The 17,873-nt window shown below is 41.5% G+C and overlaps 1 protein-coding gene across 6 annotated transcripts in view; it reads right to left on the bottom strand.

Moving 5' to 3' along the window:
• tec (tec protein tyrosine kinase) overlaps nt 1-17,873 on the bottom strand; it is a 220,643-nt gene that overhangs the window by 72,796 nt on the left and 129,974 nt on the right. For all 6 annotated transcript variants that reach the window (XM_068035798.1, XM_068035818.1, XM_068035846.1 and 3 more), the window contains 2 exons: nt 16,495-16,532; nt 9,389-9,621 (listed from right to left, as the gene is read on the bottom strand). In XM_068035798.1, the coding sequence (XP_067891899.1) occupies nt 9,389-9,621; nt 16,495-16,532 (271 nt within the window). The remainder of the gene's footprint in view (nt 1-9,388; nt 9,622-16,494; nt 16,533-17,873) is intronic.

Below are 17,873 nucleotides of genomic sequence, written 5' to 3'. Positions count from 1 at the left end.
CTACCAGGGGTCTCTATTTTATTACTGGACTGTTCTTTCTCTTTGTAGATGATGATGGAGTTGCTGTGTATTTCCAATATTTTCTGCTTTATTTCATATTTATTGCAGTTGCAGATTTTCTTTTTACTTCTCCAATATTTCTCAATTAAAAAACTTTCATCCTGGTTTTCAAGTCCCTCCATGGCCTCGCTCCTTTCCTTCTCTGTAACATCCTCCAGCCATACAACGCTCCAAGATCCCTACACTCGCCCAGTTCTGGCCTCTTGCGCATTCCTGATTTTAATCGCTTCACACCATTGGTTGTGCCTTCAGCTGCCAAGGCCCTAAGATCTGGAATTCCCTCCCTAAACCTGTCCACCTTTCTTCTACTTTGTCTTGCTTTAAGACTCTGTTCTAAAACCAACCGCTGACCAAACTTTTGATCACCTATCCTAATATCTCCTTACATAGCTTGAGTCGAATTTTGCTTGATAGCGCTCTTGTGAAGCACCACGGGATGTTTTACTATGTTAAAGGCACTACATAAATACCCACCCCCACTTTCACTTGCTCACAACCTATTACACTTCTAACTTTTCTCAGTTTTGATGAGAGGTCACTGACTTGAAATGATAACTCTGTTTCTCTCCCCACAGATGCTGCCAGACCTACTGAGTTTTTCCAGCATCTTCTGTTTTTATTTCGGATTTACAGCATCTGCAGTATTTTGCTTTTATATTATTGCAGAAAATAGAGACATTTTGTCAAAGCTTTTCGTCTTACACTCATCAGGACAAATCTCAAGTATACCAATGTAAGGGAAGCAACAAATTTATACTGTATGAGAAGAGAGTGCTGATTGGTTAGCTAGTAGACTCTGATTGGTAGAGGCATTGCCATGGAGAATGCACCATTTTATGGTGACTGACAGTTAACTGCCAAGCTTTGTTTGAAATTTAAACCAGGCAGCTTGACTCTGATTGGTCAAGGCATTGCCCTGAGGAATGAACCAGTGAATGGCTGACACTTATTTCTTCAGCTGAAACAGGCACAATGTGTGTCTACGTTCTTTCTGTCTGCAAAGAACAAATGCAGACTGGGTGACCGCTTTGCGGAACATCTCTGTTCAGTGCGCAAGCATGACCCTGAGCTTCCTGGCACTTGCCATTTCAATTCTCTACCGTGCTCCCACTCCAACTTTTCTGTCCTTAGCCTGTTAAAGTGTTCCAATGAAGCTCAACACAAGCTCGAAGAACAGCTCATCTTTCGACTGGGCACTTTACAGCCTTCTGGATTCAACATTGAGTTTAATAATTTTAAATCATAACCTCTGCCTCCATTTTTAACATTTTTTTTGCTGGTTTTTTTCTCTCGTTTCCTTCTTAATTCCTTTACTTTGCTTTTTACAGCTGCTATCCTGCCATTCACACCTCATCTAGACATATCATTTTGTTTCTTTATTTGGCCCATTCCACTTCCTTTGGCTTCCACTGTCTGTATTGCTCTGGAGGAACCCAGCAGAGAGGATGTTAAGAATGCATGCGACACAAGGTTTCCATCCAGACTGTCCATGAGGAATTCATCTGAGTGCGATACCAGTAACCACAACCCCAATACCACAATAGTTGCACACCTTGCCTTTCCTCTGTCGCTGACCATCAGAGCGTCTACTAGGTCACCATAAAATAAACATTCCAAACCAAATGAATAAAAGAAATCATGCCATATTGCATTAAAAAAAACTAATCACCCCTTTGCATACCATTAGTGGCTGTCTTCCTTGTGCCTTTGCCTGTCCCAGTCTTCCTACGCAGTGCTACCACAGGGATAAAATAATAGAGGTATAATCATCTAAACTTTGGAAAGACAATGCATGTGTGAAATTAGGATTCAAAAACATTGAACAAATATGGGGGCAGGTGGAGTCTTTCAGCTGGGTACCGATGGGCTTAATATCAATGATGTACTGGAAACACGCACCCGACTTGGTAATTTGGAAGGTGTAAATCACTTTCAGGTTCAGGCCTTATTGACATTTTCTTGGCAAGCTATGGGTGCCAAATGAGCACACAATTGGAGCTCGCCAGTTTCCAGCAACAGAAAATCATTCAGCTGCAGGACCCATCTGGCCAGCACATGAGACCTGTGGGAAAGGGAGCAGATCCCAGGGGGGTGGGGGGGATGGGGGAGCGTGAGTTGCAAGAATGGTGAGGCAGCAAGCCGGAAAAATTTTGTGGGGCCCCTCAAAAATCTGTTTAAAAATTCAAAACATACCTTTTTGGAGTGGTCTCCGGTGGTCCCTTTCAGAATTTCCACCTGGGTCTTTCAATGCCTAGTGAAATAGGACTGACATTTGCCAAGCATGGCCAGTCCATTTTTTTTTAAATTTGCAACTGGGGTCCTTCAACAGTGGTAGGATCATGATTTGTATAATTAAAGTAACTCCCATCTGTTTTAGGTAAGAGTACAAATGGGTACCCATTTAAAGGCCTACCTGAAAGTTGATTTAAGCAGGCGATTGTGCCCCCCAATGGACTTTTAGGTGAGAAATGAGGGCTAGCAATTGAAAGTCTCTCCTATAATTTCTTTTGGAAGATTGTTCTACCCGTGCATTTATTCAATACCCATGTTCTAATAGGTTTCGCTCCTCCCACTCTGCAGCTTACAGTATTATAAAGAACGAAAAACAAAGAACAAAGAAAATTACAGCACAGGAAAAGGCCCTTCGGCCCTCCAAGCCTACGCCGATCCAAATCCTCTATCTAAACCTGTCGCCTATTATCTAAGGGTCTGTATCTCTTTACTTCCTGCCCATTCATGTATCTGTCTAGATACATCTTAAAAGACGCTATCATGCCCGCGTCTACCACCTCCGCTGGCAATGCGTTCCATGCACCCATCACCCTCTGCGTAAAGAACTTTCCACGCATATCCCCCCTAAACTTTTCCCCTTTCACTTTGAACTCGTGTCCCCTTGTAATTGAATCCCCCACTCTGGGAAAAAGCTTCTTGCTATCCAACCTGTCTATACCTCTCATGATTTTGTACACCTCAATCAGGTCCCCCCTCAACCTCCGTCTTTCTAATGAAAATAACCCTAATCTACTCAACCTCTCTTCTTAGCTAGCGCCCTCCATACCAGGCAACATCCTGGTGAACCTCCTCTGCAACCTCTCCAAAGCATCCACATCCTTTTGGTAATGTGGCGACCAGAACTGCACGCAGTATTCCAAATGTGGCTGAACCAAAGTCCTATGCAAGTGTAATATGACCTGCCAACTCTTGTACTCAATACCCCGTCCGATGAAGGAAAGCATGCCGTATGCCTTCTTGACCACTCTATTGACTTGCGTTGCCACCTTCAGGGAACAATGGACCTGAACACCCAAATCTCTCTGTACATCAATTTTCCCCAGGACTTTTCCATTTACTGTATAATTCACTCTTGAATTGGATCTTCCAAAATGCATCACCTCGCATTTGCCCTGATTGAACTCCATCTGCCATTTCTCTGCCCAACTCTCCAATCTATTTAAATTCTGCTGTATTCTCTGACAGTCCCCTTCACTATCTGCTACTCCACCAATCTTAGTGTCGTCTGCAAACTTGCTAATCAGACCACCTATACTTTCCTCCAAATCATTTATGTATATCACAAACAACAGTGGTCCCAGCACGGATCCCTGTGGAACACCACTGGTCACACGTCTCCATTTTGAGAAACTCCCTTCCACTGCTACTCTCTGTCTCCTGTTGCCCAGCCAGTTCTTTATCCATCTAGCTAGTACACCTTGGACCCCATGTGCCTTCACTTTTTCCATCAGCCTACCATGGGGAACCTTATCAAACGCCTTACTGAAGTCCATGTATATGACATCGACAGCCCTTCCCTCATCAATCAACTTTGTCACTTCCTCAAAGAATTCTATTAAGTTGGTAAGACATGACCTTCCCTGCACAAAACCATGTTGCCTATCACTGATAAGCCCATTTTCTTCCAGATGGGAATAGATCCTATCCCTCAGTATCTTCTCCAGCAGCTTCCCTACCACTGACGTCAGGCTCACCGGTCTATAATTACCTGGATTATCCCTGCTACCCTTCTTAAACAAGGGGACAACATTAGCAATTCTCCAGTCCTCCAGGACCTCACCCATGTTTAAGGATGTTGCAAAGATATCTGTTAAGGCCCCAACTATTTCCTCTCTCGCTTCCCACAGTAACCTGGGATAGATCTGTATGATTGGCCTCAACGGAAGTATTATGTCCAATTCTGGACACCACACTTTAGCAAGGATGTGAAGGCATTAGAGAGAGTCCAGAAAAGATTTACAAGAATGGTTCCAAGGATGAGGAATTTCAGTTACGTGAATAGATTGGAGAAGCTGGGGCTGATCTCCGTAGAGAAGATGAAGAGGAGATTTGATAGAGGTGATCAAATCATGAGGGGTCCGGACAGAGTCGATGGGGAGAAACTGTTCCCATTGGTGGGATGGTCAAGAACCGGAGGGCACAGATTTAAAGTGATTGGCAAAAAACACAACAGCGACATGGGAAAAACGTTTTTACGCAGTGAGTGGTTCGGATCCGGAATGCACTTCCCAAGAACATGGTGGAAGCAAAAAAAGCAACAGCGATATGAGGAAAAACTATTTTAAGCACTGAGTGGTTAGGATCTGGAATGCACTGCCTGAGAGTGTGGTGGAGTCCGATTCAATTGAGGTTTTCTAAAGAGAATTGGATAATTACCTGAAGAGATAAAAAATTGCAAGGCCATGGGAAAAGGTGGGGTGGTGGGACCAGGTGAGTTGCTCTTTTCAGACAGCTGGCATGGACATAATGGGCTGAATGGCCTCCTTCTGTGCTGTAAACATTCGATGATTTGCTGGTCACATATCGAAATATGTAATATAGTTAAGAACATAAGAACATAAGAACTAGGAGCAGGAGTAGGCAATTCAGCCCCTCGAGCCTGCTCCACCATTCAATACGATCATGGCTGATCTCATCTCGGCCTCAACTCCACTTTCCTGCCCATTCTCCATAACCCTTCAACCCATTACTAATTAAAAATCTGTCTATCTCCTCCTTAAATTTACTCAATGTCCCGTCATCCACCGTACTCTGGGGTAGTGAATTCCACAGACTCACGACCCTTTGAGAGAAGTAAATTCTACTCACTTCTATTTTAAATCTGCTACCCCTCGTCCTAAAACTATGACCTCTCATTCTAGATTACCCCAAAAGAGGAAACATCCTCTCTATGTCTACTTTGTCAATCCCCTTAATCATCTTATATACCTCAATTTGATCTCCTCTCATTCTTCTAAACTCCAGAGAGTAAAGGCCTAAACTGCTCAATCTCTCTTCATAAGACAAGCCCCCCATCTCTGGAATCAATCTAGTGAACCTCCTCTGAACTGCCTCCAATGCAACTACATCCTTTCTCAAGTAAGGGGACCAAAACTGTACGCAATACTCCAGGTGCGGTCTCACTAATGCCTTGTACAGTTGCAGCAACACTTCCCTACTTTTATACTCTATTCCTTTAGCAATAAATGCCAAAATTCCATTTGCCTTCCTTATTACCTGCTGTACCTGCAAACTAGTTTTCTGCAATTCATGCACGAGGACACCCAGATCCCTCTACATCGAAGCACTCTGAAGTTTCTCTCCATTTAGATAATAATTTGCCTTTCTATTCTTCTGACCAACATGGATAACCTCACATCTATCCACGTTAAAATCCATCTGCCAAATTTTGGCCCATTTATCTCACCTATCCATATCCATTTGTAGATTTCTTATTTCTTTATTGCAACTTACCGCCCCACCTATTTTAGTGTCATCTTCAAATTTGGTTATAGTACCTTCTATCCCTGCATCCAAGTCATTTATTTAAACTGTAAATAGTTGGGGCCTGAGGACTGAACCTTGTGGCACCCCACTAGTTACATCTTGCCAACCAGAAAAAGACCCATTTATCCCGACTCTCTGTTTTCTGTTGGTTAGCCAATCCTCTATCCAAGCCCATAAATTGCCCTTAACCCCCGTGAACTTACCTTGTGTATTAACCTTTTGTGTGGCACCTTACCAAATTCCTTCTGGAAGTCCAGATAAACTACATCTACAGGATTCCCATTATCCACTTTGCTTGTTACAGTTTCGAAGAACTCTAGCAAATTAGTCAAATACGATTTACCCCTCATAAAACCATGCTGACTCTGCTGGTTTGTGTTTTGACTTTCTAAATGTCCTGTTATTACTTCCTTAATAATGGATTCTAACAATTTCCCAACAACAGATGTTAAACTAACTGGTCTATCGTTTCCTACTTTCTGCCTCCCTCCCTTTTTGAATAAGGGCGTTATATTAGCTTTTTTCCAATCCACTGAAACCTTGCCCGTATCCAGAGAATTTTGGAATATTATAACCAATGGATCCACTATCTACACTGACACTTCCTTTAAGACCCTAGGATGTAGGCCATCAAGCCCTGGGGACTTGTCTGCCTTCAACCCCAATAGTTTGCTCAGTACTTTTTCCCTAGTGATGATGATTGTTCTAAGTTCCTCCCTTTCTATAATCTCTGCATTACCTGGTACTATTGAGATGGTACTAGTGTCCTCCACCGTGAAAACTGAAGCAAAATACTGATTTAGTGTCCCTGCCATTTCTGTGTTCCCTTCTATTAAATCCCCAGTCTCATCCTCCAAAGGACCAACATTCACTTTAGCTACTCTCCTCCCTTTTATATACTTATAGAAGCTTTTGCTATCCGTTTTTATATTTTCCGCTAGTTTTCTTTCATAATTTACCTTTGCTCTTTTTATTACTTTTTTAGTAACCCTTTGTTGTTCTTTAAAAGTTTCCCAATCTTCCAGCCTGCCACTGGCTTTTACAATATGGTATGCCTTAGTTTTTGTTTTTATGTTATCCTTAACTTCTTTGCTTAGCCACGGATGTTTTTCCCCCTCTTAGAATCTTTCTTCCTCTCTGGAATATATTTTAGTTGGGATAAATTGAATATCTCCTTAAACATCTGCCACTGCTCGTCAACTGTCCTACCTTGTAGTCTTCCTGCCCAGTCCACTAGAGCCAAATCTGTCCTCATGCCTATGTAATTACCTTTGTTTAACTCCAGAATGCTCGTGTGGGACTCCAGCTTCTCACCCTCAAACTGAATTTGAAATTCTAGCATGTTATGATCACTTTTCCCGAGAGGATCCCTAACAATTAGATCATTTATTAATCCCACCACATTACACAACACCAAATCTAGAATAGCCTGCTCCCTGGTTGGTTCCACAACATATTGCTCCAAAAAACAATCTCTAATACATTCAATGAACTCTTCCTCGAGGCTACCTTTGCCAATTTGACTAATCCAGTCTATATGCATATTAAAATCACCCATGATTATTGCCGTATCTTTCTTACAAGCCCCCAGTATTTTCTGGTTTATACTGTGCCCCACTGCAGAACTACTGTTTGGGGACCTATAGATTACTCCCACCGGTGACTTCTTTCCTTTGCTATTTCTTATTTCTACCCAGACTGATTCTACGCCTTGATCTCCAGTGCCTATATCGTTTCTCACTACAGCATCGATCTCTTTCTTTACTAACAAAGCTACACAACCTCCTTTTCCTTCCTGTCTATCCTTCCGAATTACTAATTACCCTTGGATATTCAATTCTGGTTTCCCTGCAACCACGTCTCAGTAATCGCCACTAAATCATACCCATTCGTCTCTATTTGCGCTGTTAACTCATTTATTTTATTCCGAATGCTTTGTGCATTCAGAAACAAAGAACAAAGAACAGTACAGCACAGGAACAGGCCATTCGGCCCTCCAAGCCTGCGCCGATCTTTATGCCTGCCTAAACTAAAACCTTCTGCACTTCTGGGGACCGTATCCCTCTATTCCCATCCTATTCATGTATTTGTCAAGATGCCTCTTAAACGTCATTATCGTACCTGCTTCCACCACCTCCCCCGGCAGCAAGTTCCAGGCACTCACCACCCTCTGTGTAAAGAACTTGCCTCGCACATCCTCTCTAAACTTTGCCCCTCTCACCTTAAACCTATGTCCCCTAGTAACTGACTCTTCCGCCCTGGGAAAAAGCTTCTGACTATCCACTCTGTCCATGTCGCTCATAACTTTGTAAACCTCTATCATGTCACCCCTCCACCTCCGTCGTTCCAGTGAAAACAATCCGAGTTTATCCAACCTCTCCTCATAGCTAATGCCCTCCAGACCAGGCAACATCTTGGTAAACCTCTTCTGTACCCTCTCCAAAGCCTCCACGTCCTTCTGGTAGTGTGGCGACCAGAATTGCACGCAATATTCTAAGTGTGGCCTGACTAAAGTTCTGTACAGCTACAGCATGACTTGCCAATTTTTATACTCTATGCCCCGACCGATGAAGGCAAGCATGCTGTATGCCTTCTTGACTACCTTATCCACCTGCTTTGCCACTTTCAGTGATCTGTGGACCTGTACGCCCCGATCTCTCTGCCTGTCAATACTCCTGTGGGTTCCGCCATTTACTGTATACAAAGCCTTTAAGTTTGTTCTATTATTAAATTTCCCTACTGTTGTTAAATATTATGGCTGGGAAGGGAGAGAGAGAGATAATAAACAAGAAGCTTTCTATAAGATTCACAAAAATCATAGTTCTTAATATTCCCTTATGAACTATCAAGTACTAAGGTTAACAGTCAAATTTAAACTTAATCCTGTGCTATTTTATTTTTAAACCAGTTAGCAGCTAACCAGCATATCAGCACAGTTGCAGCCATCAGGAACCTAATGCACTTAGCTTCACAGCATAATTAATAATGATGAGCATGATTTTGTGGTTAGTAGTGCTATTCATTACTTTTGCCCATGGATTTTCAATGGATTTTTGCACTGCAAGTTCCTGCTAGCCAACTATCCAAAAAATGCAGCACTCTCTACATGGCATCTGGGACCTATGTGAACAAAGTAAGCAACTGTTCATCTCCATAATCAGATTGAAGGGTCATTAAAGAGCAGCTCCATTGAACCGGGAAGTGTAAAATGGAATAGTGAATTCAATGTCAAATCAGGTACAGAAAGCTAAAGAAATACAGAAAGAAAGTTGGATTGAGAGTGTGAGATAAAACAGACAGAAAGAAAAAGTTACAGTATTTTTTGAATCTCCAACAGTCATGAAAATTAGAAGGATTGTGACTCCACATTAGTACCAGCTAATTTTTAGTGCCACAGACTGAGTTAATGTGTATTACTTTGAGCGATTTCTTTACTAATAGCAATGGAACTTTTCAGAGTGATATTTATTATGAATTATGCTGTGTTCAATCACACCAAGCATCCAAATACATTGGTTTCAAGTGACAAGAGCCAGCAGAAGACACTTACCCATTTTTATCTTTTGCTTTCCACCAATGGACATCACATTTCTGTAACAGGACATATTCTTCACCCTTAACTAGACTTAAATCGTGGGTCTCTAATGCTTCAAAATCATACATTGCTAGAACTATCTCCTCCTCCTCCTCCTCTTCTTCCTCCTCCTCATCATCATCATCATCTTCATCTTGTGGTAAGCATAATGGAGGCTTAAAAAGACGTCCTGGTAGATTGCTACATTGCTGTTATATGGAATAAAGAGACAAGATAGAATATTGCTCAATGAAAAGTAACGTCCATAAATCAAACGCTATCCAAATCTGGCTAAAATTACAAAATTTGCCTAAATTGTCCAGTCATGCAAGTTGCATTGGGTTGCCAAGTATTTTTAGATAACAAAGCATTTAAGGCATGTAGTGTTTTGCCGTTATCTAGTCAGTTATGATTTGCACCTTAACATGATTCCATAAATAGAAAAGTAACTGCTTGAATGTTTTTATATATTAGGTTGCACACAACTAAAGGTCAACTTGATTTTGTCCTATGCACTTAAGCAGTTAAATATGGAGCTATAATTACAGGATCATTTTCAGCTTAACACTCCCAGCACAGAGCTTCATCAGCATCCAAACTCCCCCTGCACTGGGTGTACTAAGGACAAAATTTGTTAGAATTCAGTTGTTCTTGTGGTTAACAAATACTGCTTGAAATCTCTCCAGAATGCATTTAGCATTTAATTATTTATGCTGCTCTCCTGTAGGTAAAATAGGGATGAAATCAATGTGACAGAATAAGGTTAATATTCCATTTCGTAATGATAGTAGGAAATTCTCAAGTAGGGGACAACTTCTGTGTTCAAAATTGCATCTGAAAAACTAGATGGTCAAACTAGTAGAAAGCGACGATAGAGTCAAAAGGCTGTTCCTGAATTTCTAAATGTTTACAACCTTGTAAAGATCCTTAAAAGGTAACTGGCTCTCTGCCCTTTAAGTCAGGGGCCACTGATTTCTTATAAAGAAGCGCTTCCTATAATAATGACCACCAAAGAACAGCTTTTCACAAACGTTAAGTCAAGGGCTTTTGAAATTGTCAAACACATCTATCGGGTTAACAGCAACGTCCAGAAAGACAAGGGGGGGGGGGGGGGGGGGGAGGAATTTTCCCCCAATACTTGAGGTGCTAAAGAGCATCTGAGGTGGCCAAATGGGATCATAAGCTGAAATGGCAGTTTAGCTCATGATTAACACAAGATGCCAACTTGGTAAAGGAGTGGAAGCTTGCCCTCGGCATGGCTGCTTAGAGGATCGTTAAGCAGCTAATTGCCACTTAAATTGTTTAGAAGCACTCATTAAGAAGGCTAAACAGCTTTTTGGTGGTTAGTACTTGACCTAACGCACTCTAACAGCAACCAGCTGACTAGGAGTAAACTTGTCGTTGCAGAGAATTTCGAGCACTACTTAAAAAGTATTATAATCACCTTTTAACGTTTACTTTCTGTTGCAGGTTCTAAGAGGACTTTTGAAATAAATTAGGATATTTTCAGGGACATTTTGTCGGGACTTCACCAACACTCCACCAGCATTTATTCTGGAAATTCTCTAAAAACTTCACCTAAAGAGAGCAAGTGCTGTGCTCCTCTACCTAATAGGAGTGATCAGGAGAAATGGAGTGCTTGGTCTTCAGCATCTTGCTCAGGGTTCTTCTTGGTCTGCGGGAGGAATGGGAGGAGATGAGGCCAGGCAAAGCAGCGCCAGCTGCTGCAAGATAAAGGACAGGAGGGCGAGGAGGATTCTCTCCCCTCCCACCCCACTGCAGGTACAGGACATCCCTCCTTCTCTGGACCTCCTCCACCAGGTCCTCCAGTGCCACATCCATGAACCTGCATACCATCTCATGGTGCCTAAGCCATCCTTAAATATGTCGCTGTGTGTCAGCCAGCACATTCCACATCTTCAGTGGAAGTGGGTGAGTGGAGACCACAAATCCTCTCCACAAAAGTTGCATTTAATGAGTGATTGAGTGCTAAACCTGCAGGACTCTCTTTTATTATGCTTAATTAGCCAATAGGGCCAAAATTGCACGCTAAAACAAGATTTTAAATAGGCATGTCTTATTAGCACAGCACCTATTTAGCGCCTGTTTTCACCATTTCACCAAAATAACTCCCAGGATGGTGTCACCACCAGACTCACGAATAACACCTTCAATGTCTAAAACTTTAAATATTAAGTGCAAAAGTGAAGATTAAATGCTGGAATAGGATGCTGGATAAACCATATTCTTCTTGAAAGCTTTTGACTCAAATACAAAAGGCATGACTACATCGCTTAGACAGTTCAGATAAAAGGTGGCAGTGAAATAAAGGAACACAAGGTTAGTTAGACAACATAATCAGGAATTGGTTGGAGAAAACTTAATGACAAAAGGCTGATTTTGCGTTAGTCTATTCACACTAAAGATTAAGTCAGCTAAACAGAACAGTCACAGAATTCATAAAAATGCTCAAAAGAATAAATTAAGTCCAGGGAATTCAAGTTTATCTAATGAGAGGGTTCTTATCGTATTGATCAGTTAATTCCATAATATGAATTTTATCCATATAATAAATATATGTAATAAAATACATGCAAATAATAAACTAGAAGAAAAAGAAAAGACAGCACTGGGTGAACTAGAAAAACTGAATACAATTGAATACAGAGGACTCATGGAAGGCATATCTAGGTAATATAGACAGACTGATGTAAGGATAGGAAAGCCACAGTGAAAAGATCCAACCTTGACTGAACAGTGTAACCATTCCTAAACAATGAGGTCATAAGCTGATTTACTGATACCATAGAATTAAATACAGGTCAGTTATATGTTGCTATAAAACTACAAGTGACTGTATGTAGTGTAATCTTAAACACTGTAATTCTGAAACTGAGTTACATCAATTAAGCTGAAACCAGCTAAGGCTGTGTGTTCACTAAGTTTTATCATACTAAATTAAACCTAGCTATTGCTGTGTTGTCATAATTGCAAAACCAAGTTACTGGACTATTTGTGATGATTATTCCGATAACTAGAATATCTTTCCATGCATAAAGTTAGGAAAATAAAAGTGTTCAGATGCAACTTTGTGTCAATGTTCATTTTTTGAGCTCTAATAAGCCAAGAGCTAATGGCAGAATAATCATGCATTATATACACATTAAGGCAGGTGAATTCCAAAATATTTCCTACAATGTAAGATCAAAATTATACAGTTAATCACACTGCCTAAGATCAAAATTTTACAGTTAATCACCCAGCCTATTAACATGACTTGGCTCTCAAAAATAGAATATTCAGTAATACAGTGTTTTGGAGGTTGGGTCCAAGATGTTGTAATCGTTCCTACTTTCCCAATCATGAAAGTGAAATCAAATGAAATGTTTGTTCTCTGTAAAAGCTCTTCTCAAAATTCAATACTTTTAAACATGCTGGTTCCAGGAGGCAGTCACACTCCTTAGGTTAGGCAGAACTTTAGAGTTGATCAATGGTCAGGGACAGGAGGGAGTGACACTGAGTCAGCAGGTATGGGGAACCAGCATGTAGTGAAGGAAAAGCTTCAGCCCCTGACTTTATCCAACAGATACAAGGTGATAGCTACCTGTGTGGATGAGAAGGATTCCAGGGTGGTTGAGCAGACCCACCATGGTGCAGGCAGCCATTCAAGGGGGGGGAGTAAATAGGAATATAGTGGTAGTAGGGGACAGTATAGTCAGGGGGATAGATACGGTTCTATGCAGCCGAGAACAAGTCCCGAAGGCTGTGCTCCCTGCCCAGTGCCAGGGTTCAGGACATCTGCCTGGGGCTGGAGAGGAACTTGCAGTTGGAGGGGGAGGATCCAGTTGTCGTGGTCCACATAGGTAGCAACGACAGGTAGGACTAGAAAAGAGGTTCTGCATAGGGGGTATGAGCAGCTGGGGCTAAATTAAAAAGCATACCCTCAAAAGTAATAATCACTGGATTATTAACTGAGCCATGAGCAAATTGGCATAGGGTAAATACGATTAGAGAGGTGAATGTGGGCCTTAAAGATTGGTATGGGAAAAAGGGGTTTCGATTCATGGGGCACGGGCACCAGAAAGAGGGAGCTGTAAGGTTGGGATGGCTTTCAACTGAACTGTGCTGGGACCTGTGTCCTGGCGTATCGTATAACTAGGATGGTCGAGAGGGCTTTAAATTAAATAGTTGGGGGGAGGGATCACATAAGGGGAGATGTGGTAAATGAAAGAGAAAAGACATGGCAATATGGGTAATGATAACCAGAGTATGGCAGGAAGAGACGAAGTGTACAAATTTAAGAGTGCACCAGCAGATAAGACCAGAGTTTGCAAGAATGGTAAAAACACAGAATTAAAGGCTCTTATCTGACTGCACACAACATTCATAACAAAATGGATGAACTGATAGCACAAATAGAAATAAATATGTATGACCTTATAGCCATTTCAGGGATGTGGTTGCAATGACCAAGGCTGGAACCTGAATAATCCAGGGTACTTGACATTTTGGAAGAACAGGAAGCTAGGAAAAGGTGGTGGCGTAGCTCTGTTAACTAAGGATGACATGAGTTTAATATTGAGAGATGACCTTAGTTCAGAAGATCAAGATGTAGAATCAGTCTGGGTGGAGATAAGAAATAGCAAATGAAAGAAGTCCCTTATGGGAGTAGTTTATAGGCCCTCTAACAGTAGCTACACTGTAGAACAGAGAATACAGGAAGAAATAATAGGGGTTTCTAAGAAAGGTATTGCAATAATCCTTGGTGATTTTAATCTTCATATAGATTAGACAAATCAGATTGGCAGAGTGTATTTGGGACCATTTTTTGGAGAAGTATGTTTTAGTGCCGACCAGGGAGTAGGCTATTCTAGACCTGGTAATGTGCAATGAAACAGGATTAATTAATGACCTCTGAGTAAAGGAGCTTCTAGGCAAAAGTGATCATAACATGAAAGAATTTCACATTCAGTTTGAGATTGAGAAGTGTGGGTTTAAGACTAGTGTCTTAAACTTAAAGGCAGTTAGAAGGGTATGAAGACAGAGTTGGCTAAAATGAATTGGGAAAATAGGTTAAAAGGTCGGACAGTAGAGAAGCAGTGGCAGATATATAAGGAGATATTTCATAACTCTCAGCAAAGATATATTCCAATACGAAAGACGGAGAAGGATGCCCCATCCATGGCTAACTAAGGAAGTTAAGGATAGTATCAATTTGAAAGAACTTAGACTAACATCTGTCGTGGGAAATTGCTAGAATCCATTATTAAGGAGGTAATAGCAGGACATTTAGACACTCACAATACAAACAGGTAGAGTCAACATGGTTTTGTGAAAGGGAAATCATATTTGACTAACTTAGAGTTCTTTGAGAATGTAACAAACAATGTAGATAAAGGGGAACCTGTAGATATGGTGTCCTTGGATTTCCAAAAAGCATTATATAAGGCGATGCAAAGGTTACTACACAAAATAAGAACTCATGGTGTAGGAAGTAACTTATTAGCAGGGATAGAGGATTGGCTAGCTAACAGGAAGCGGACGGTAGGGATAAATGGGTCATTTTCAGGTTGGCAAGCTGTAACTAGTGAAGTGTCACAGGAATCAATGCTGGGCTCTCAACTATTTACAATCTGTATAAATGACTTGGATGAAAGGACCGAATGTACGGTAGCTAAATTTGCAGATGACACAAAGATAGGTAGGAAAGTAAGCTGTCAAGAGGACATAAAGGCTTTACAAAGGGATTTAGATAGGCTAAGTGAGTGGGCAAGAATATGGCAGATGAAGTTTAATGTGGGAAAATGTGACCTTGTCCACTTTGGCAGGAAGAGTAGAGAAGCATTATATTATTTGAATGGAGAGACTGCCGAACTCTACTATCTGGGTGCCCTGCTACATGAATCACACAAAGTTAGTATTCAGGTATAGCAAGTGATTAGGAAGGCAAATGGAATGTTGTCATTTATTGCAAGGGGAATGGAATATAAAAGTAGGGACATTTTGCCACAGTTGTGCAGGGCGTTGGTGAGACAACATCTGGAGTACTGTGTACAGTTTTGGTCTCCTTACTTAAGAAAGGATGTAATTGCATTAGAAGTAGCTTAGAGAAGGTTCATTCAACTGACTCCTGGGATGTAGGGGTTATCTTATGAGGAAACTTTGAGCAGTTTGGGCCTATACTCATTGGAATAAAAGCAAAATACTGCAGATGTTGGAAATCTGAAATTTAAAAAAAAATGCTGGAAATACTCAGCAGGTCTGGCAGCATCTGTGGAGAGAGAAGCAGAGTTAATGTTTCAGGTCAGTGACCTTTCATCAGAACTGATGGAAGGTCACTGACCTGAAAACATTAACTCTACTTCTCTCTCCACTGATGCTGCCAGACCTGCTGAGTATTTCCAGCATTTTTTGTTTCCAAACCCATTGAAGTTTAGAAGAATGAGAGGTGATCTTATTGAAACATATAAGATCCTGAGGGACCTTGACAGGGTGGATGCTGAGAGGATGTTTCCCCTTGTGAGGGAGGCTTGAACTCGGGGACACAGTTTAAAAATTAGGGGTCACCCATTTAAGACTGAGATGAGGAGAAGTTTTATCTTTCAGAAGGTCGTTAGACTGTGGAATTCTCTTCCCCAGAGAGCAGTGGAGGCTGGGTCATTGAATATATTCAAGGCTGAGTTAGATTTTTGATCGACAAGGGAGTCCAGTGTTATGGGGAGCAGAGAGGAAAGCAGAGTTGAGGCCATAACCAGATCAGCCATGATCTTATCAAATAGCCTATTCCTTCTCCTAATTCTTGTGTTCTTGGGTTCTATGCATTGCTTTTTCAAGCATCCTTTTGTAGATTCAGCAAATCACTTCTGTGAGGACAATACTGTAAGACTCAAACATAAGCTGGTCTGCAAGAGATACTGGAACTATCAATGAAAGCAAGTGATTAATGATCTGATGAGATTTAGCTTTCATTGCTAACAGCTATTAGAAATATTATTTACACTTCGTAAGCAACCATTAATAGTAATGCATATAATAGTGAACTAATAAGTAGACTTAGTGGGCTTTTTCTTGTAATTTCTTACCAAATCATCTGGTGTTGGTGGCAGTGGTTTTCGAGTTACTAAAAAACAAAAAACATTGCTTTCAACAGAGAAAATATTACAACAATCTCCAACAAAAATTTATTAAAATTGACTGAAGAACATATTTAACCACAGTCAAAATAATTAGGTTCATAGATTGATGAATGTTTCTAGCTTGATGTAGCTACCATCAATAAACATTCAACATACTCATAAGCAATTTTCAATCAAGACTTGGTCTGTTCAAGAGGTTTGACTCAATATTAAGTAAAAGAGATCTGAAATGCTAAAAATGCGCCAATGTACCAATTGTGATGACAGAAAATTTTTGTAAGGACCCCTTAGCCATTATTTGCTTGGATATGCAATGATCATTTATGCAATGAGCAGATCAATATTGCAGTTGCATTTACCTACAAACAATAGCAACTACATTTCAAAAAGGAACTCATTGGATGCAAAGCACTTTGGGACATCCTGTGGTCAAAAAGACACATTATGGGGTCAAAATTGGGTCTCAATGCAAGAATTTCATCCAAGACGTCTGACCTGAAAGTGGGCCACTTTTCCTTTCAGTGTCTCTGACAGCCACCTAAAACAGGTGTTAGGTTATGTAAATATGTAAATTAGGTTTTAAGTCCTTTACATCAGGGTTGTCCAACATCGGGCCTGCAGGCCAGCATCCTGCTCGCCAAAGGTTTCCATCCAGCCTGGGATGTAAACTGTACCCGGCCGTTCCTCATCCTTGTCAGGGGTCCGTGACTGTTAATTTCAGAGATGAGAAATTTCCCTTGGCTTCTTCTTTCTGACAAGACTGGCTTTAATATAAATATTTTTTTTAAATCACACTGTCCTTTTCACAGCTGAATTGGAATTTCTAAGCTTAGATCTTTGTCTAATGCTCATTAACACTTCTCTCCATATTTACAGGTGCTAAGAGCGGGAACAGCGGCTTCCGTACTTCGGACAGATTCAGGATTTTCCAGTGGGCTTTCAAAAAAAAACTCGGAACCCGCCGGAAAACCCCGAATCTGTCTGAAGTTCGGAAACTGCCGTTCCCGCTCCAAGTAATGGTCAGAAAGAGAGAGAGCTGGCGGGGGGGGGAGGGGGGTGCAGTGGAGTGCAGAGAGGGGGCAGAGAGGGGGAGCTGGGGGGATTGAGAGGGGGGTTGAGGGGGGGCAGAGAGGGGAAGCAGAAGGGGGGGAAAGGGGGAAGAGTTGGGGAGCAGAGAGGTGGGGGCAGTGAGGGGGCAGAGTGGGGGGCAGAGCGGGGGGGGACAGGGAGGACAGAGAGGGGAAGGCAGGGACAGGGGTAGAAGGGGAGGCAGAGAGGGGGGTGCGAGGGGGGCGGAGGGCAGAGGGGGTGATCAGGGAGGTGGG

The sequence above is a fragment of the Heterodontus francisci genome, chromosome 1 (assembly GCF_036365525.1).
Source record: "Heterodontus francisci isolate sHetFra1 chromosome 1, sHetFra1.hap1, whole genome shotgun sequence".
Lineage (NCBI taxonomy): Eukaryota > Metazoa > Chordata > Chondrichthyes > Heterodontiformes > Heterodontidae > Heterodontus > Heterodontus francisci.
This window is presented reverse-complemented; position numbering and strand designations above follow the sequence as displayed.